This window comes from Ixodes scapularis, unplaced genomic scaffold (assembly GCF_016920785.2).
Source record: "Ixodes scapularis isolate PalLabHiFi unplaced genomic scaffold, ASM1692078v2 PGA_scaffold8__174_contigs__length_109621045, whole genome shotgun sequence".
NCBI classification, from domain to species: domain Eukaryota; kingdom Metazoa; phylum Arthropoda; class Arachnida; order Ixodida; family Ixodidae; genus Ixodes; species Ixodes scapularis.
In genome coordinates, this window is record NW_024609883.1 from 48,926,420 (window position 1) to 48,948,984 (window position 22,565).

General features: G+C 49.2%; 1 protein-coding gene across 1 annotated transcript in view; it reads left to right on the top strand.

The window, feature by feature from the left end:
* Positions 1–22,565, top strand: part of LOC120839424 (alanine aminotransferase 2-like) — a 64,244-nt gene that overhangs the window by 41,075 nt on the left and 604 nt on the right. The window contains exon 10 of the mRNA XM_040209705.3: positions 22,013–22,125. Within this exon, the coding sequence (XP_040065639.2) occupies positions 22,013–22,125 (113 nt within the window). The remainder of the gene's footprint in view (positions 1–22,012; positions 22,126–22,565) is intronic.

Genomic DNA, 22,565 nt, shown 5'->3' on the forward strand with positions numbered 1-22,565 from the left:
ACTCTTTTGTTTAATCTATAGCTTTCCAGAGCAGTCTTTGTCTGCATTCCCTCTAGCCACCGATCTCTTTCTGTGGCCTTAACTTTCTTCTTAACTGAGACTTGCTCTTCCGTATCTTCGCTATAGCCCAAAAACCTTCCTCTTAATTTCCTAGTGCGCTGTCTCCACTTTGTGTCTACACTCCTCATGTATAAATACCTGAAAACCTTTCGTGCCCATTGCTCCCCATCCATTAGCCTCAACCTATCCTCAAATTCTACCTTGCTCACCGCTTCCCTGCTCTCAAATGATGCCCATCCCATGTCTCCTTGTACTCCCTGGTTTGGCGTTTTGCAATGCGCCCCCAAAGCCAGTCTACCTACTCCGCGCTGTTTTATTTCTAGTTTCGCATGCACTTCGGATTTCATGCATAGCACTGCGTTTCCAAAAGTCAAGCCAGGCACCATGACCCCTTTCCAAATCTCTCTCACCACCTCATACCTGTTGTAATTCCAAAGTGCTCTATTTTTCATTACAGCTGCATTTCTGTTGCCCTTACCTATTATATACTTTTCATGGTCTCTGAGATATTCTGCACCATCACATATCCATACTCCTAGATACTTGTATTTACTAGCTCTCTCAACTGTAATATTCTGTATCTTCAGCCTCTCAACTTCATCCTCGTTAAAAATCATGACTGCCGATTTTTCGCTACTGAATTCTAAACCTAATTCCTCTCCTTCCCTACCACAGATGCTCATTAATTCCTGCAACTCTGTCCTGTTGTTAGCCATTAGTACAATATCGTCCGCATACATCAATCCCGGTAAGGATTGCTGAATTGTTTGGCCTAGCTTACTGTAAGAAAGGTTGAACCCAAGCCCACTCTTCTCTAGTCTATCCTCCAATCCTCTCAGATACAACATAAACAGCAAAGGCGATAACGGGCACCCCTGCCTAAGGCCTCGTCTTATCTCTATTTTCCCTGTCGCCTTTCCTTCCCATGTTATAATCACCTTGTTATCTTTGTAAATGTTCCTTAATAGTGCTGTTAGTCCTTCATCTAGGTTTAAGTTCTCCATTATGTCCCACAGGTTTCTTTGGTTCACATTGTCATAGGCACCCTTGATATCCAGAAATGCCAGCCAGAGCTGTCTGTTTTCTTTTTGCGCTATTTCTATACACTGTGTTAGAGAAAATAAGTTGTCCTCCAACCTTCTTTGCTTTCGAAACCCGTTCTGTAACTCGCCCAGTATGCCCTCGCAATCTACCCATTCCTCCAGTCTGTTCTTTATAATCTGCATTACCAACCTGTAAATAACCGGTGTCACGGTTATAGGACGATAATTCCTAATATCAGACTTATCTCCCTTTCCCTTATACATCATACTCATCCTACTAAGCCTCCATTCATCTGGAATATTTCCTTTCGTTATCATGGTACTCACTACCTCCCTTAGTTTTGCCTTAGATTTAGGACCCAAATTCTTCACCAGCTTGATAGGGATACCATCTGTGCCTGTCGACGTGCCACTAGGGACTCTTCGTTCCGCCTTTTCCCATTCTCTTTGTCCAAAATCCGCGATGTCACAAACTGGACTGCTACTTCCTTCGGTTCTCCTATCTTCCACATGTACCCGTTCCCGAAATTTCTCCTCCATCACTGCTCCTATATATTGTATCGCATCATCTCCCTCTAATTGATCTCCCTGATGCGAGAGTATAAACCTCTGTCTAGCTTGCGTTGTTTCACCGAGTGAGTTCAAGTGCTCCCAAAACTTCTTGGCAGCATTTCTATCTTTCTTACTTACATTACTCATCCATTCCTCACCCTTTCTCTGAATTTTCGCATTGATCAAACTGGATGCCTCTCGGCGACATGTTACAAAATTGTCCCATTTTCTTTTTACTTCTGTTTTGGACTCCCCACTACGCTTGGAATACCTGTGTTCTCTAGAGGCTTCCTGACGTTTTTGTATCGCTTGCTTCACTTCTTTGTCCCACCAACTTTTTGGTCTATGTCCTTGCTTCCCCTTTCGTTTACTCTTAACTTTGTCTAGTTCTAGAGAAAAAAGTCTAGTTAGGCTCTCATAGGTCCAATCTGTATGCCGTTGCCCTGAAACTGCTGCCTCTATTCTTTCAACAACTATTTCCAACTCTTTGTCGCTGCAGAAAGTTTGCTTTGAATTATGTTGCCTAGTTTCAGCATTTACTTCTCTGGCAAAATTCAGCTTAATACGTTTGTGATCACTACCAAGACTTTTGGAACCTTCTTCATCTATTTTCATTACTTGTAACTTACCATATATTTTGTGTGACATGAGTACGTAATCTATAGTTGAATGCAGATTGCCAGTTTCCCAAGTTATGTGCCCGTCACACTTCTGACTGGTATTACATAAAACTAAGTCATGTTTTTCCACCAGTTCTAGTAATATGCTTCCAGTTGAGTCCGTATACCCATCCAGACCCTCAATATGGGCATTCATGTCTCCCATAATAATTATTTCGGAGCCTTCCCCTAGTTCACTAATGTCTCTTGATATGCAATCAATCATTTTTCTGTTTTCCTCTTTAGCACCTGTCCCTGTCCATAAGTAAACCACTCCAAGGACTGTTGATTCCCCAGCGACTTTTCCTTTCAGCCACAAATGTTCGGCGCACTCCTTTCTGATCCTTTGAAAGTTCATATTCTTCTTAATGAATGCTCCAATTCCACCTCCCTTCCTCGTTCCCTCCATTCTGTTGCATTCTTCCCACACATAGTCAGGGTTGCAAGGTGGCTGCTCCATGTCTCTGAGATGTGTTTCCACAAACCCATACACCATTAAATCCTCCTTTCTTAGTTGCTCCTCTACCTCTTCCCATTTTAACCTATTTCTACCACCCTGCATGTTAATATATCCAATGTCTGATTGTGCTGATTTTTTATACCTGTTCTTACGTTTTCTCCTCTTTTTAACCCTGGGTGCCTCTCCTGACTTTGTTGGGTTTTCAGTTACTTCAGTGCCCCCAGGGCCCTCGGTCCCCCCAAAAAAGCAGTCACCGTGCGGCCCATCCTATCCCCCACCCTGTAACCCGTGGCCTCACTGTAGTGAATGCCATCTGCAAAAGGGCGGGAGCCAGCCTCGTACACTTCTCTGTTTACTTCCATTACGTCGTACCGAAGCTGTCGACTCATACCCTTAATTACTCCGTTGGCTTCGACAACCCTCCTCTCCGTTAACCCGGACTGCCCCCGAACTTCTGGAATGGTGCACACAACCACATGCACATTCTCAGACACGTCCCTCAGCTTACGTATTCCCACGTTTAGCTGCTTTCCGAGGTTCTGGCTCCTACCCTTCAGCACATCATTAAGCCCCGCATGAACTATTACTAGGTTCCTTCCCTCCCGGTTATCCCACACCCCCCACGTGCTGCGGTCATAGCATCCACCATACACTTCCCTGGCTGGACCTCTACGGTTACCCTCTGGTCTCCCTTCACCCTGTTATGTACACCCCTCCTAACCCGTGCTACGTTAGAGCTCCCCACTACCAGTACCCTAGATCCCCCTGGTGCCTGCGCGCCTTTGTCCTGCGACTTATCTCCTGTCACCTGACTGCCCGACGCCTGCTGCTCGAAGGCGCCATTGAGCTGGGGTTCAATCAGCTCTCCAGCGTCGTCGAGCCCGCCTGCCAACAGGCCGGACTCCCGACCACCAGGGACCCCAGCCTGCAGACTGGTGGTTCGTCCCGCTAGAACTGACACTTCCTCCTTTCTTCCCTCGCTACTCTCACTCGCTCGAATTACCCCTTCCAGGCGCTCTACCCTACTGTCACACTCCCTCTTACGCTCCTCTAAACCCGCCTTCCATACTTCCCCCAGCTCTTCCGCCTGCTTCTCGAGGCCGACCCGCTGCTCCCTCTCATGATTAAGCTGCCTAGTCAGCTCCTCTACCTGGGCCTCGAGACCCACCCGCTTCTCTCCTTCTGCCTTAAGCTGGGCCTCAATCTCCCGAACTCTACCCTCCCATTCCCCAGTTACCTGCTGAAGCTTCACACAAAGCCGACACTCGAAACTCACCTCCGCCGCCACCTCCAGGCTCCCGAAACCCGTCTCCTCCAGGTAACACCACCTCCCACACCCCTCGCACTGCACCAACTCATCCCCACCCTTGTCATGCCGACCCAAATCTAGACCCATGTCTAGACCGGGAACAAACCGTCCCTTCCCGCCAAAAATGCAAACAGAGCCTACTTTGCGAAACTAACGTTAACTGCTGCTGTTCAAACCTAATACTGCTACCGCATAGTCACTTCCAATCAACTCTCAAAAAAAGAGAGAGAAAAGAAGAAAAACTGGCACTTAGCTTCGGATGCTCGAGGAGAACCAGGAAACACGTCCGCTCACGCTCCAGCAAAACAACGACCATCGTTGTATGCGAGCGGCGGCCATCGATGGAATTAGCCGATCTGGACGTCCCACTTCCCAGTCCCACTTCATGCTTTTCACCAGCAATGCATATAGCGGAGCTAACATGGTCGACATGTTCAGCAGGAACTTGCTGTAATACGTTATGAGACCGAAATAGGGCCTTAGTTCCGAAACATTTAGTGGTCTAGGAGCTCGCATGACCGCTTCCAGATTTTCTTCCTTCGGATGAATCCCTGGTGAAATCTATTTTGTGTCCCAGGTAGTTGACCTCTTCCTGACGTAACTTACATTTGTCTCTGTTCAGTTTGACCCTGTGCTCCCGCAGCCTCTGTAGCACTTGCCGCAGTATTGAATCACCTTACTTCTTGGCCACCAGCACGTCGTCCAGGTAGACCTGAACCCCTTGAAGATCTTTCAATATAGACTCGATCCTGCGCTGGAAAACGGCCGGTCCGGATGCAATTCCGAATGGTAATCTATTGTAACAAAACAAGCCTTTGCGTTTCTTAATCACTGCCAATTGTATCACGTCTTCGTCAAAGCAAAGCTGGTGATACGCGTTTTTCACATCCAACGTTCTGAAGACCTCACCACCACAAAGAGACGCAAATATGTCCTCGATATTGCAGAAGGGTTTGGATTTGGGCTAGTTGGTTGAACATGTTTGGGGGTTAAAAGCGCTAAAAACGACGGACGAGTAGGAGAGACGCTCTGTGGTGTGTGTCTCTCCTACTCGTCCGTCGTTTTTAGCGCTTTTAACCCCCAAACATGTCCTCGATAACGGGTAACGGGTACTGTTCGGTATGGCATGCCGAATTTACAGTGACCTTAAAATCCCCGCATATTCTAATATCATCACCCTTTTCAACCCTTTGATACCCAGCGTTGCCGAGGAGCAACTAATCAAGAAATACTTATTTTCTTCCGTGCTACGTGCGCATGAATAAATTTAGCGCCATCTGTTGATCATGCTCCAGTCTACTGTCTGCCTTGATCTCGTTCAAGCTTCTCAGTACTTGCAGAGCTGGAACTGCCGAGTGGCCGAGTGGAGGATGGCGAATTCGTTCCGATACGCAGATGGTTCCTATCGTAGTTCGGCACTGCCAAGTAAGATCGCCTGGAACTTCCAAGTGTGTTCAACGTAAAGTCTCCTGCCCCGCGAAGGTCTTTCCCTGTTGGCTTGAGCGTTGCCGTTGTTTCGACTCAGTAGACGTCTGGAGGAATGGTGGTAACGTCTGCCCCAGTGTCCAGCTCGAACGTTATGCCCTGGTTGTTTACATTCGCTGTGATAAATCAGGGTTCTCTGTTATCCGCGTGCATCAACTCGCCCAGGAACACTTCATTGAGACCTAGTTCGTGCTCCTGTGTTTTGAGGGGCGTTCCCTTAGGCTTGGACAGGCTGACACTCTTAAAGTGTCCAACCTTCTTGCAGGCGTTGCGCTTTTTGTCTCTTGCGGCGCATTCATCCTTTGTGTGCTTGTGCAAGCTGCCAGACCATCGGCATTTTCACGCCGAAGTGTTAGGATGCCATTAATGTTTTTATGTGCTTTAATTGTGTGGGTTGCGTTTTTTGCTGTTCGCTTTTGAGTATCCTTTTTGCAGATCCTCGATTTCCCTGGACATTGTCGTATTGCTGAGCAGCTCCTTTTGCTGACACCTAAAGGGATTGTCCGGTCGAAACCGGAGGTACTTAAGTTTTTGCGCTCGTTACGTCGAGGGAGCCTTCATGTAGACAGACGACAGTTTTATTTTGATATATGATCTCCCGTTATTAATTAAACCTTTTATGAGCGTATGTACGAAACTGCACCCCGAATTTCGTCAGTGTCAATGGCTGACATCCGTAGCTGCTGCGTGACGTCACAAACCGCAAAGGTTTGTCGGATGGTCGGGATAACAAGCGTTGGTCGATGGATGTCTTGTATTTTGTTTCAAGTTATATTGTCTCCTAGGCCAGTGGTTCTCAAACAGGGGTCCGCGAATCCCTGTCTCATCAGTCAAGCCCGGCAATAAAAGTTGGCTTTTTTTTTTTTTTCAGATCGAAAAGAAATATTGTTTTCTTTTGGCGAGTTTTTTCGTATGAACTTCAATAAGAGAGATCTACTTCACACTAGCCCTTAGTTATATCCATTTATTAAATTATTGTATTTGACCTATACCTTTCCTCCCCTCTCAGCACGAACGGGGTCCTCCATTATCTCCGCCGATCCACAAGGGTTCCGCGAAACATCGATGGTTGAGATTCAGTGCCCTAAGCTGTATGCCCCAACTGAAATACGGTTCTTCTTAACGCAGTTCCCAAGCGTGTGCAAAAAAAATCACACCTTTTAGCAGGATATTACTGGAAGCAGCCATAAGCTTCGAGCAAACGTATGCCGTTTCGCGCAAACACAACTGCGACGGCCACCGATCGAATTAGGAGCGCTTGCAAAGCAAAGGATGCAGATTTCGCCTCTGAAGCGGCAACTATAGGTACACGACGGGGAATCTGGGTACAGATTTCGGCGAATTCACTAGATCGGTGATGAAGCTGCGGGTCTTTCCTTCAGAGGCGATGACCGCGGGTCGAAGGCAACCGGCGAATCGTTCAAATGCATGTCGTCACTTGACTTGGGCGAGCTTGGTGAATCGTAGCCACGCTCTATTCTCACATGCGGGTCAAACAGAATTTGGTGGCTGCACGCGTGCTAAATACAACTCCTGGTATCGTTTCTAGGTGGTCTAGTTGTTGGTTTCGGTTGTCATAAACAAATTGATGGATCCGATTGGGGCGAGGAGTGGATGGGCGTAGTTTAATATCGTTGGCACAGCATCACACATCAGCTTACGAGCCTTCTGTCCGCTTAGAGCTCAGCTCGTAGCTCTCTTCTGTGAGATGATTGCTGCATAAGCGGGATCTCGATCTTGACGGGAACCCAGTTCCTCCTACGCACGGCGACAATCCATTTTGCTCGTCACTGCACGTCTCGCGGAAAAGTGTGAAACGTCATGTCTTGGCTCGCATGTGCTGCCCGGTGGCTGTGGCACCCAACCGCGCAGCAAAAACCTCACCCAACCACGAAACAAGTCGAGCACAACAACAAAAAAGTGAAAGCCGTTTACAACTTCCTGTAACGCCGAATTGGAGCGCAGCTCTTGAGGAGGAGGAGTGGAGGGTATATTCCTCCTCCTCCCTCGTGATCATGCCTGCTAGTCGTCCTCCCCTCCTGCTCCCCCTCCCTCTCCTTTACCACCTCCTCGTCCTTAAGCTCCTCCCCTCCCCTCGCCTCCGCCTCCTCGTCTCTCCTCCCCCCGTCCTCCACCTTCGTACTGCTTTCCTCCTTGCCGCTCAAGCCGGAAAGGGTCGCGTAAGAGCTGTGCTGTGAAATATAGAGTCAGGACAAATAATTTGGAGGGTTGAAATTTTATTGATTAGGGAAAAACCGTGGTGTATATTGGAAACTGCGTTGCATATCCGGCCAAGGTTTACGCTAATAACGTACAAAGCCAACGTACGCAATTGTTATACCAATGTACCTTAAAGTTTGCTCCGCGAGTTTCCAATTTACGTCCTGGATGAAAACCCCATTATTAATTTAACTAAACCGCCATGATCAGCCGCCGTGGCATGATGTTCAGCAGCCTCTCCAGTGTAGCAGCCAACCAGGACATGAAAAAAAAAAGCATGTAGTTAAGCAGTGGGCAAATCTTCCCAGGGTTTATGCTTGACATCCACGCTTAGACAGTTGGAAGTTAAAATGCTGCCTACCTTTTTTTGTCTGCTGTGCGTAAGCAGCAAAACTTTTCAGTTCTAAGCTTACACGGGTTTCAAGGTGACGTGATCACCAGACTAAAAGTGTGATGGACACTGGAAGATGGGCACTTGGCCGAGTATAATATAAAAAAGAAAACACTTATAATAAGTGAAACAAGCGTAAAAAAAGACACTTTAGAGAAGCTACAGGCAGGCACACCATCTTAAACTTGATAAGGGACTTACCCCAAACATGGTGTTGTGATTTGTTTAGATCTGACGCAAGATGAACTTCAATACTTGATGATGAAACAGGGTCATGAAAGTCGTCACATGCTTAGAACACACCTATAATAAATGTAGGGAAGCCGGTCTGAACTGTGTTAATGACGTTTACAATGTTTTCGTCGAACGTCTTAACAATGCTGTCGGCCATGTTAAATTCGAATGAAAAATATTCAAGCTCTAGATACTTAGAGTGTGTAGTTCCAGTAGCAAAGGAAGGAAGAGGCCCCGAGCTATGACATTCCCTAAGTTCCAAATGTGCTCCAAGCAAGGGGGGGGAGGGGCGGGGGCGAGAGGGAACGGAGGGGAGGGTATGCCCCTCCTCCTCATCCGTACTCTCTCGTCGTCCCCTTCTCCTCCTCCTGTGCTCCTCCTCCTCTTTTGAGGTATCTCAATTTTGCGATATACCGCACTGAACTATGTAATATATTGTGGTATTTTTGCTCACCGCTTGTACGGAGAAAGGGAATATACTTGTCAGATCTGGAAGCTCCAATGTGATTTACGATTGATGAGACCACTTGCTTGCACAACACGTATCTGGCATCTCCTCTCCTCCTCCTCCTCAACCTCACCGTCCTCCTCCTCCTCTTCGTCTTGTACGACTTGCACGCTCCAACTGATAACGAAGCTGGTAGATGCTCCTCCGAGTGGCCCGCCTAACACCTCTCAAGGTACGCAAGACCGTCGGAGGGAACAATTTCCCAGCTTTCGTTCTTCTCCTCCTCCTTTCTTCCTAGCGTGCAGTGCATATCGTCGCCAAAGTTCGGCGTCCAAAATCCCCACAATATATACAAATATAGAGCAAGCTCCTGCTATACTGGTGCTTTAAATAGCACTCTTATCCCAGTCCTTGATTGTTATGAAGGAAGCCTTGTGATCTGAGAAGTGGCAGGATATGTGTTCCAGGTGATGGACCAAAGGCTGATTTTGAAAGACGAGGTCTATGCACGTGTTTCGAGAGGTCGTCACAGCGGTGTGAGCTGTTACGAGGGAGAGAAATGGGAGGTTTTCCTGCATAAGTGGTATGAAGTTCTTATCCTTCTTTAAGTCTGCATTAAAGTCCCCCACTACTAACATGGGTGTGGACCCACGTGTGCTTAACGCAAGTCGCAGAAAATGCACGATATCTTTGGTGAGTGCTGTAGGCGAGATATACAGAGCCACCACTACCAAGCCGTTGTCGAACTTGGCGCCACAAAGTTCTCCAACTTCGTCTGACGTTCCAAATATCTCGATGGGTACGGCAGACAGACCCTTACGCACGTAGATGGCCACCCCTGCCGCTCTGTTGTGCTCTCTACTGACGCCGCAGCAGTACTGGTAGTCCATGATTTCTACCGCCTGTTTTGGATCCATCCACGTTTCCGAGAGGCAAAGTACAGATGCATGGCGTAGGACGGGGTCGTGGTGCACGTCCTTGGAATGCGCCGGCAGAGAGCGAACATTAAGTGCGGCGACCGAGAACAAGTGCGGTTGCTTAATCATTGCGTAGCACTTAGCAGTGACAGTTTGGAGTTTGTGTGACTGCAGTCGACGAAACTCATCAAGTAGTACCCTGTCGGGATTGGGCTTGCCGTGGTAGAACGTAAAGTCATTGTCCACATTGGTGAGGTAGAGCCCGTTGATGTCTGTAGCACGACTCAGTGCCACGTATACCAATTTCTGTGGATGACTTTTGGCATACGAGTACACCACGTTTTCATACGTGCCTCCCTGTGATTTGTGAATGGTGATAGCACTTGCTTGCACAACGGGTAGCTGGCATCTCCTCAGGGATATCCTTGACTTCTTATCAATGACGCAAGTGACTGTGCGTCTTTCGATAGGTGTCCAATTTTGCTGAATATTTCTGTCGAGTGCCCGTAACTGCCGGGATTTTGCGGCCGCCACGGTTCCAATCGCAATTTTGGAACCAAGCTCACCGAAATGCAGCCAGATGCGTTCCGGCTCTCGGAGCGTATCGTATTGTATGTACTGCAGTATTCCAACAGAGCCATTGACCAGACCATCGGAAACATCGACATTGAGTGTGAGCATATATGGTTTTCCAATGCATAGCATTATATTAGCTGGCAGGTTTCCGAGTTCGGCCTTGGGCAGCGTTTCGGCCTTGCGCATTGCCTCTGTCTTCTCCTGCATAGACCTGAATCCAACGATTGTGTCCCGTGCCGGACATGCCACACAATTATCTTCGGTTGCAATGGCCGTGTTCGTATTGTAGTAGTCCGATTCCTTGTTGGAGTAGTACAAGCGGATGCCACCGGGACAACACGTTTCTGCTTGTTGTTGCGTGACGAACCGACTCTGGATCAATGCGATTTCTTCGGAATCCAATTCTGCACCGTCTCCAATTTTGGTAAGTATGGTGGAAAACCTGAGATCACTTTGCCTTACGACCTTCGTGAGGACAAAGAATGACAAATGGTGCCATGCGATTTCCGTGTTAAACACACTGTTCGTCTTGACGCGCTTGAAAACCTCGGCGGCACGAACGGGGGGAAGCTGGCGCAGGTCTCCGCAGAGGATGATGTCTAACCCGCCGAAAGGCTCTAGATATTTGCAAGTGATGATGCGGAGTCGCGAGTCCACTTTCTGAAGGATGTCGGCGGACATCATGCTAACCTCATCGATAATCACGCACCTGACGTTCCTGAACGCATAGCGGAACGTGTTCAACTCGTTGTCCCGGAGTCCGCCATCCGTATTGATGGTAAGTCTGAACGCTGCATGTACAGTTATTCCACCAAGCGCGACCGCCGCTTTTCCAGTTGTAGCACAGGCAACATAGGCGTTTACATTATCTGAACCAGCAGGGTTGCAATATCTGTTGTAGACGTCCATGATGAGACGCAGTACAAATGTCTTCCCACATCCAGCCACTCCCGTGAAGAAGATTTGTAGTGGCGGAGAGTCCGGTATAGTGAGTCTATGCACGACTTCTCGGACGATCTCGTACTGCTCCTCATTCGTCTTGCGTCTTGACCTACGATATCGCCCAAACGGGCAAAATCGCACTTTATATTATAATGCTTGTACAGCGTGCTATCACACAGCAGCTTAAGCCACGGCAGCAGATCACATTTTTTTACTGCCCCTGCCAGGTAGGTCGTCTTCGCAAGCATGCGCCGCTTCAAATGTACATTGAGGGCTCGGTCTTGTTCGATGGCACGAGGCAACATTGTCACCATGTCGTCCACATCAACACAGACGTTCACTACTGGTCCCTTAATGCCGTGTTGACCTGCACCGTGCATCAGCCGTCGCAGTTGCATGAAAGGAATTCGTGGAGATATGAGTCTCTCACTCACCGCGTTCAATTGTGGGAGGTGGGCTGGCTTCGGGGGATATACATAACCGTTACTTGAGGAAAGATGAGGAATATGACCCTTGTGCACTGATTGTATGCAGGTCGAGCACAGTTTGAATTGGGTTAGGTCCGAGTTTGGAAATGATTGCTCTAGGGTCTCGTGACATCTGTCCGGTAGCGGTTGCAAGTCGTTTTGGAACCAGAGCCGGTCACAGACTGAACATACGCTCCCAAACGGGTTGTCTCTAAACAGCCGTTGGAAAATTTTTGTTGCACCGTCAGGCTTAGCGATCCTTGCCTTTTGCTTGGCTTCCGCTTCGGCGGCGCTCACTCCTGGCTGCTCTCGGCGGCGGCGATGAGCCTCTGCCTCGGCGTCGCGCACTTCCGGGTGCTCTCGATAGCGGCTTCTGGCTTCCGCTTCGGCGGCGCTCACTCCTGGCTGCTCTCGGCGGCGGCGATGAGCCTCAGCCTCGGCGTCGCGCACTTCCGGGTCCTCTCGACGGCGGCGCTTAGATTGAGCTTCAGCAGCGCTCACTTCTGGCTGCTCTCGGCGGCGGCGATGAGCCTCAGCCTCGGCGTCGCGCACTTCCGGGTCCTCTCGACTGCGGCGCTTAGATTGAGCTTCAGCAGCGCTCACTTCTGGCTGCTCTCGGCGGCGGCGATGAGCCTCAGCCTCGGCGTCGCGCACTTCCGGGTCCTCTCGACGGCGGCGCTTAGATTGAGCTTCAGCAGCGCTCACTTCTGGCTGCTCTCGGCGGCGGCGATGAGCCTCTGCCTCGGCGTCGCGCACTTCCGGGTCCTCTCGACGGCGGCGCTTAGATTCAGCTTCAGCAGCGCTTACTTCTGGGTGCTCTCGGCGACGGCGATGAGCTTCTGCTTCGGCGTCGCGCACTTCCGGGTCCTCTCGATAGCGGCTTCTGGCTTCCGCTTCGCCGGCGCTCACTCCTGGCTGCTCTCGACGGCGGCGATGAGCTCCTGCTTCGGCGTCGCGCACTTCCGGGTCCTCTCGATAGCGGCTTCTGGCTTCCGCTTCGGCGGCGCTCACTCCTGGCTGCTCTCGACGGCGGCGATGAGCTTCTGCTTCGGCGTCGCGCACTTCCGGGTCCTCTCGATAGCGGCTTCTGGCTTCCGCTTCGGCGGCGCTCACTCCTGGCTGCTCTCGACGGCGGCGATGAGCTTCTGCTTCGGCGTCGCGCATTTCAGGGTCCTCTCGACGGCGGCGCTTAGATTGAGCTTCAGCAGCGCTCACTTCTGGCTGCTCTCGGCGGCGGCGATGAGCCTCTGCCTCGGCGTCGCGCACTTCCGGGTCTTGTCGACGGCGCCGTTTAGCTTCAGCTTCGGCGGCACGCACTGCAGGATCTTGGCGCCGGCGGCGCTGAGCCTCTGCTCGGGCAGTGCGTTTAGCAGCAGCTGCTTCATCTGACTCGCTCATTTTGTGAAAAAAGAACTGCCTGATTACGTCTCGTCGTCGTCGTCTTTGTGATATCACTCATGCTGGATCACGGCGCCGGCGGTGCTGACCCTCTGCTCGTGCAGCACGTTTAGCAGCAGCTGCTAAAGCCCCGCCATCCTGACAAAAGTGGCTGCATTGATTGTTGTGGGAATGCTGGAGACACGTGCCGTGCACCAATTCTGGGAATAACATGGCCAGTGTAACATGGCATCTGAAATCTAGTTTGAATATGCACTGTGCCGCCATGATCTTTCCAAAGTCTGCACGTTGCACGTGCCTTGTGCATCGACGCACCGTGCGCTACTTTTAAGAAATGAACGCACTTTAGCAGCTTTTAGCTTGTCTTTGTTCTATTATTTTTCTGCTGCAGGGTTTTTCAACCGTGCAGCAGGAAAGCCGAAGCCGGCCGAGGGATAAGAGATAAGAGTCTTTTAAAATAATTTTTCGGAGAAATGAAAATTCGGATTTGTCCGCCCTGCTCATCCTCCCTGCTCCCCTGCGTTCTCCTCTTCCCCTCGCGGGGGCCACGTGATCTCGGGGGGGGGGGGAGGGGAGGGGGTAGTCACGTGACCCTCCCGAGGCCACGTGACCCCCCGCTGAAGTCAGGTGACCCCCTCCCCCCGAGGTCAGGTGGACCCCCTCCCGAACCATACTAGACAATGAGGGGAGGAGGAGGAGGGCGGAGGTCCGGGAGGTCACGTGACCTCGAGGGGACGGGATCACATGACCTTGGGCGGGCCGTCACGTGACTTCGGCGGGGGGAGGGGAGTCACCCCCCGGGGTCACGTGACCTTGGCGGGGGGAGGGGGGAGGAGGAGGAGGGGCGACGCCGACGCCGCAGAGGCTGGAAACGGGTCATGTGACCCCCTCCCGCCGAGGTCACGTGACCCACCCGGACCATACTACACAATGAGGGGAGGAGGAGAAGGAGGGGGAGGAAGAGGAGGAGGAGGAGGGGAGGAGGAGGGGGAGGAGGAGGAGGGGGAGGGGCGCGGTTACGCCGACGCCGACGGCGACGGCGACGGCGACGCCGACGCCGACGCCGACGCCGACGCCAACGGCGACGCCGCTCAGGCTGGAAACGGGCCCCTAAGAGCTGCGCTCTAAAACGAAGCACGCTGAGGCGTTCACTAAACGACGAGACAGAAATACTCGCTTTGTGTTGTGTGACGTCAGAGCTCCCATGTTGCCACCGAAAACAGCGTTTACGCTAGAGTGCGATTAAAGCAGTATAAATTCAATTACTCATGCAGAGGGGCATATAAAATTCAGATATTGCACGTACGATGCGTCTTGGGACAATAACAATGATATTCAATTGGTTTCTCGGATACAAAATTTGACCAAAGAATCCCTTTAAAGGGACCATGAAATGACGTTTTTACTTTTGCCTGATAACTTTTACATATATAAAACCTTGAACGTTCACTGAATGCCGAACAGGCATCCGACTTTTTCTTTCTCTCTGACTGGCCGCCAAAGAAGCTGCGGCGTAATTTTGACGGTTGTGACCACTGATCTCAATGACAACTGCTGGATTGCGTTTGCCCGCTCTGCGAATGCGGTCACTGGCGGCCATCTTACACACAAAAAAAAATAATCAAATATCGACTTTTTCTTTCCCTCTGACTGACCGCCAAAGAAGCTGCGGCGTAATTTTGACGGTCGTGACCACTGATCTCAATGACAATTGCTGGATCGCGTTTGCCCGCTCTGCGAATGCGGTCTCTGGCGGCCATCTTTAGGTAGAGTTATATTACCTCTAGCCAAGGTACAGCTCCTGCAGCCACTGGTGTGGTGGCAGGAGCTCCTGCAGGTGTGGTGGCAGGCTGCCGTCAAAATAGGGTGGATGATATCTCGTGCTTGATTGAAATTGTTTGACGAAACAGGTTTTTGAAACCCAGCGTGAGCGGCAGCGCGATCTTTGAGGACTCGGTGAAATTTTCACGAAATCGCAGCACCGGGGGAAAAGCAGCACAGCTCGTATCGAAAGTCGTATCAAAATTAGCATTAAAAGCAGACGCCGGTACGAAGTCTGCTTTCGATGCGAGCTGCGCTGCTTTCCCCCGGTGCTGCGCTTTCGTAGAACTTTCTCCGGGTCCTCAAAGATGAGGCTACCGTTCACGCCGGGTTTCAAGAATCTGCGTCGTCGAACAACTTGAATCAAGCAGGAAATATCTCCCACGGTACAGTGTACTAGATCCACGGCTATTTTATGGCACCCGGCCGCCATTGCGCTGTCCACCATATTACTATGATGTCTAGAGATGATATAACTCTACCTAAAAATGGCCGCCAGTGACCGCATTTCGGTCCGTAGGCGGAGCTGGTCAAACGCGATCCAGGAAATTGACATAGAGATCAGTGGTCGTGACGTACTCTGGCACAGGAACCGGAAGTTCTCTCGGCAGTAGGAGAATGGGAGCGTTAGTAGCGTCGGGTTGAGGGTGCACCGGTAGGTTTTACTGCGCTGATGGCGCTGGTGTGGCTGATGTCACCGACGTATTTTCTGCATTGGCGCCTCTTATTGCCGCGATAGTCATGGTCACACCGCAGCTGAGCGAAATTCAATGAGATACGTTGCGCTACAGCGACAGCATGGGACAAGTCCCATACAGCGGTTTGCCTGTTGGGAAGTGCGGCGTCTTCCGGTGAAGACTCCAGAAGTAAACCCAACCGTCATTGTTGGTGGCAGTCGTTTGCAAAGCGACGTAGATGGAAACAAATTGCCGCGGCGTTTTTTGCGGGCTCTGAGATGCAGGAGCGAGCCGACGTTAAAAAACACATGTTTCAACCACGACAGTGTCAACAAGAGCCACGTAAATACCTGCTCACACTCGGAGCGGACGCGCGCGTTTGATGGAAGTGCTGTATTCGCACTGTTGGTAAACGCTTCGAGACCGATCTTTTACGATTGCAACTCGATACTGACGTGACACTCGGCAAAGGAAGGTTGGACCGGCATTGCACGTAGCTTCCACGAACTGTTATATCTCGACAGTGACGTGAAGTCGTGTCAAAATGAAAATGGCATACTAGTAAAGTGTACATACCGTGTTACGAAGGTAATCCATACAGCGTTATTTGAGCTCCACACAAAACAAGAACATAGAATCGACGAGAATCCCTTTTCGACGACTGTGTTCGTCACCACTGCCTCGGAAAACAAGGAGATAACACAGGGAAGAGATTGACCTCACCTCTTACTCTGAAATTGAGGTCAGCGATCAAACTATAATACGGAAAGGGTCCACAAGGGTCACGCGGGCATATTCCATCCAGCACGCCAGCCGGTCGTGGGCAGACGGTCTTGGCCAAGTACCGTTGAAGCAGCGCTGCGCCGAGTCGGAGTGCCTGCTAGGCCTATTTTTCTGCCGAGCTCGCTTGGTCGGGGTCGGTGGATTCGTGGCCGTTGTAGTTTTTCTCGGGTGTTTGTGGATCCAGCGTTCTTCTCCGTCGTGGTCTGTTTCAAGTGCCTTTTACTTTTTAGGGACGAAGCTCCTTGGGGTCTAGCCTTGTCCGTCCGGCGTCCGTGCTCACATCGATTGACATCCCATCTGTCTTCTCAAAAGAAGAAAAAAATGTTTGCGCAGTTGACAGGATTCGAACCTGTGCTTGGAGACCGCAATGAATTGCTATTCCATCGCCTTCCCCACTCGGCCACGACTGCGGGACGAGTAGGAGGCTGTGAGATGTGGTAGTAACTCAAGAGCTGGGGATGTCATGGATGAAACGTTGCATGTAGCCGCTCAACGTCTATACAGGAGAGGGCGCTGTGGTCAAATGCGTATAGACGCTTTACACACACGCCAGCTTGAGCCGCCATAGCCGCCCTTCTCTTGTCTTACCGAGATGCCGAGCCACTGAAGCGGGCGTTGACGGGTCTTCACAAGGGCCTATGCTGGGCACAAAAACACAGTAGCATCTAAAATGACAATAACCTGTCCTGCTGTGGTAATTATGAAGTGAAGCGAACGGAATAAGAGGGAACAAAAACTGAAGGTCAGTTATGGCGGCGCCTATGCACAGCTGCTGTAAAGCGTCTATATAATCGCGTTAAACTTTGCATGCATTGGCTCTACGTTTATAAACGAGAGGGTGCTGTGGTCAAATGCTCAAATATATATATAATTCCACGTTCCATACCACACATTTTTTTTCTGACATGGTCCGTTGACGCGTTCCCACGTCTTCTAGCGGATCCAAGCTGATCCGCTAGAAGAACCACTGGCTCTGCATTTCGCCGACCATAAAGCAGTAATAATGAAGTCGAAACGCAACCCGGAACGCAGCACTACCTATGAACAATAAAAAAAGTGAAAGCCGTTTACAACTCCCTGTAACGCCGAATTAGAGCGCAGCTCTTGAGGAGGAGGAGGGAAGGGTACAGGGGGGGTGAAGTGACCTGGGGGGGTCACGTGACCTTGAGGGGTTACGTGACGATGCCGATGATGTTATTAGTGACGTCACTGATGACGTCATTTGTGACGATGCCGATGCGGACTCCGATGACGTCAACAGCGATGATGACGATGACGATGCGGATGTCGGTGACGTCATCAGTGACGTCACTGATGACGTCATTCGTGATTATGACATGACGTCATCAGTGATGATGACGATGACGATGCAGATGTCGGTGACGTCATCAGTGATGATGACGATGACGATGCGAATTCCGGTGACGTCATCAGTGACGTCACTGATGACGTCACCAGTGACGATAACAATGCGGATGCCGGCGACGTCATCAGTGATGATGATGATGCGGATGCCGGTGACGTCATCAGTGACGATGACGTCATCGGGGGGTCACGTGACCTGTGGGGTCACGTGACCTCAGGGTAGTCACGTGACTTCGGGGGGTCACGTGACCTCAGGGAGGGAGGGGTCACGTGACCTCCGGGGGCACGTGACCTTGGGAGGGGTCATGTGACCTTGGGGGTTCACGTGACCTTGGGGTGACCTTGGTTACGCCGACGGCGACGGCGACAGCGACGCCGCTCAAGCCGGAAACGGGCGCCTAAGAGCTGCAATCTAAAAAGTCAGTACCATCAGCACTACCTATGAATAAAATCAGTGTTATCAGGCCCACCAGAGCTTCGCCCCGATCAACATCATTCACCACGTGGAGATGCGGCCATTGTTTCTTGCTGCTTGAAGTCGGGATGCGCGAGAAGAACGCGTAGAAAAATAAACGTTCGTTGGTCGTCTCGACCAAGTAAGAGCCAACTGAGCGACACAGTAGGGTCTTTCTCTTGCTTCGTTTACCACACGATAGACGGCGCTTGGCTCTCGGCATTATCAAATTTGGCAATTTTCGTCACATCTCTAATTGTGCTACAAGAAGTGGATCTGAATATTATTTAACAAAACTTTTAGGAAACATTCGCCGGCTATTTATTGTTTATGATCGCTGTGCTGGTGAGGTAGGCTCTTACCCAGTAGGCGACGGGGATTCGGCTGACGTACACTGATAGTACTGCGGTTCCGCGGATGCATCGCAGTGAAAAGGCAGAGAGCTTTCGAAGGAAAGAAGGTGAAAAAGAGTCCAGTTTTCTTTTAAAAGTTTTGTAGCGAAGAATTGTTTTGGTTCCCTATTATTTGTGTTTTTGTGTTTCTTTTCACACCTTTTACGATGATCGGTGGATGAAATTCGATTTCAGAATCGTTTCATGGTCCTTTTAACCGTTTCTGACAATCGTGCTGACGCTGCCGCGCTTTCCATTGTGAGCTTAGCGTCGAGCTGAAGTTTCTCGCTCAGCTTTCTGTCCAAGAGACCTACCACAATGCGATCACGGATGAGCTCCTGGCGAAGTTTTTCATAGTCGCAGGAATCCGACAATCTCTGTAAAGTTGTAATAAAGGCCTTAAATTTCACTTCTGGATCTTGCTTCCTCGTGTTAATTTTCGCCCTTTCGAAGATGATGTTTACGCGCGGAATGAAGTGGGCATCGAACTCTCTTCACTACGCCAAAGTCGTTGAGCTCCGCTTCTGACAGATGGAGTGACGTGAAAAGATCTTCCGCTTCTCTCCCCATGGCGTACAGAAATGTGCTTACCTGCGCTGAAGCGTCCCGAAGATTGAGTCCAGAAACGATCCGGTCCCTACCGAAAAAAACAGTACAACTTTTCGCTCACTGGATTATGAAACAGAAAATTTAGTGAAAAGTTATACTGTTTTTGTTTTGTTTTGTTTTTTTCGGTAGGGGTATCGTTCCCACCGGGTGATTCATCTCTTCCTATCGTTTGGACCCCTAAGATCCAGCTTCTCTGGTAGCTCGACAGCAAAGGGGTTGAAGAAAGGAGATCCGCTGATGCTCTGAAGGTGCAAGGGCCAGAGCCGTCGCTGTTCCCGTTCATGGCACTGGGCTGGAAAGTTTCGCTGTTCTCGTGAGGCATCCTCCAAATGTAGTGCTTTCAGCATCCCACGGCCTTGGAAACGATGACGTCCTACTACAGAACCCAGTAGCTGCCATCAGACTGTGTTACCGAGAAGCACGTAAAAAAAGCTTGGCATGGAGTGAAAGTTAGGACACCGTTCTTTGTCTAGCTCGTACTCTGAACTCTATTTTCATTCATCTACACGCGCATTTCCAATCCCGTGCTTCCTTGAATAACAAATAATATTATTATTACTAGTAGTAGTAGTAGCATTGGTGTTGTTGCAAAGGTGTGCACCGTTTAGTGAGGTTGTTAATAGACCGATCTCACCAAGCGTTCCACGCATGCGTGACGCCGCCTTAACTGTAGTTCGTAGGGGGCAGACGCCAGTTCACGAGAGAGCTCATGCCGCCTCGTGCTCTGCTCGAGCAGACCTCCAGCGGGGTTGTCGCGCATGCAGAAAGACTACAGCTCCCACGATGCATGTCGGCAGCGGTGGCGTGCTCAAACTAGCTGGTGAGATCGGTCTATTTTAAAACTTAAAATAAGCCTTGGTCAGATTAATTAAAAGCCCTACTAGTGTCAACCTAAAACGCTAGTGGAAGCTTAAAGTTCATGTATTTTCAGGGGGTGAAGGTATGCGTCAAACAAAAAAAAAAGGGGGGGGGGGGGTATTTGGCACGCATTAGAAAAGGACGGGGGATTAGTGTAGTTCATCTGATAATTTTTAACCTGCAACTAAAATCTGACTTACAAGCTTAGGAACCCTCATGATCACATGGGTTTTATAATTTTCGGCCATTACCGACGAAGGCAGAAATAAATCTCAAACTAGTTTCCGATGCTTTAATCAGTACTCGAGTTCGCCATTTGGGGATCCGGAAAAAGACACATCCACAATGCGAGCGGGTACGGTACCCAATATTATGTGCAGATTTTGCAAAAACACCTTGCTTTCAGAGCAAGCGCCAATATTTATTAGCTTGAATCTATTAACCGGGCTAACGTTCTAGCCAATACTCTAGTATATTCCTTGAAGTTCAAATAACTATTGCTCTTCGAGGAAAAGAGTGTTTAGCCAAAGTACTCATCCTGCAACGTTTTTCGAATACTCCGGAGTTCAGAGACACCAGTTTAATTATACCAAGCTAAGAGAAAAGAAAGAAAACCTATATGGATATTTCCTTACTAGACTGGACAGTTGGTCTAGCTGGTATGAATTTCTGATAAAAAAAACAGCGCGAAAATTAGGGGTATAGAGGAGAGAACACAACGCCTTCTCCTGTGTATTCTTTCCTCTATGTCTATGCCTTTGGATTTTCGCGTTTTCTTTTTTCTTTACTATATTTGCTGTCTCGTTTCAAAAAAAATTCTGGCTAAGATGTGTAACACTTAGAACTGTAGTGTGATGAAAATAAAGCGCACCCCAGTTACTAGCTATTTTGTTGTGATGAAATGCCCTACCCAGAGAATTTCATAGAGCATGGAATGCAACAAAATTATATTCAATAGGGGTCTGCAAATAGCGAAATTTCAGGTCGATTCCTATTCAAATCTAATTGTGCCGAATAGTTGCCAGAAAGTTAAGTATCAAACTGAATAGCGAATATCAAGTATTGTATTTTTAATGTACTAAAAATAAACAAGACCGCTTAAAAAAAAAAAAAAGCAAATGCCTATGTTTACTGCAAGCACGCTGAACTAAGAGAGAATGGCACGGATAAAACCCGCGTTGATGATCACTTACCAAGCAAGCAAAGAACAAACTTGAGAGGCACAGACGCAGCTCAAACTTGTGTCCAAACAATCGGGCTTAGATACGCAGCATTCGACAGCCTCATAGGGGCATAGACAGATACGGCTGCACTGTTTGAATAGAAGCGATGTCCTGCGTCACCTATATTCACGGCACCCCGCTTTACACTGAGGGAGCGACAGGTCTGCACACGGGCCGACAAGGAAAGTTTATTGTTGTTGTTATATGAGTTTTTGTAATGAATTGTTATATTACAGACCCAGTAACTTGTTTCTAATTCAGAAAGCCGATGGAAGGTTACGCCAGGTACTTCCATTAAAGATGGCGATGTGCGTAGTTTGCAGGTTTTTGTCGAGCACGGTAAAGAAGCTCAGGCGCAGACTTCGTCACCATATATGCACTATGCTTCAATAAACCCCAATTTGTCCGGCAGCATTCGATGCGTCGAATTGACCGAAAACTTAAATATTAAAAATCTGAAAATTGAATTCAAGTATTCGGTGTATCACAACCTGATTGGAATTTTGAACTCGAATATTCGCACACCCCTAATAATTAAGCATCTCGCGAGCGCGTTGATTGGTGATCAAAGTCTACAAAGTGGTCTGTGTACGAAACAAAAAATATCTCAATCTTTGTAACCGGTTCAAGCATATTCTGGCTTCGATATTTTACTTCCTCCTTGGACAGCGCCTTGGTCAGGATGCCAGCTATTTCTATGTGAGTCAACTGCTGGAAAACGCAGGTGTGTGTGTATTGCCAGGCAGCTTGTTTGGACAAGTCCTGGGAACCTGTCATTTCCGGTAAGAAGTATCTATGACCCTCGTCTTAAATTATCTGGGGTAATGACCTAAGTTACACAGATATATTTCCAGAGCAACGACACCCGAATTATCCCGATTTTATGACTAGAGCGATACTCAAACAGTTCGATGTCAGCCGAAAACTGGCATGTCCTTTCATGCTGGCCTAAGATAACCAAATGTCGCTTTCAAAATTCTAGAACGCTAAGTTCTGTGCCACACAGGAGTTTGTATGACCACCCCAAACGTGCCTCTAGATCATGCTCTGTGGTCAACTCACACGACCCATTATAATAGCTTGCAGAAATACTAAAATTATAGCTCATACATCCTAGCAGAAATCATTTTAATGGGGTGAGCAATTTGTTACCTTTTGGGTACATTCATGAGAAACAAAATACTTAAAATCGGAACATTGACCCGTCTGATAACTGACGAAC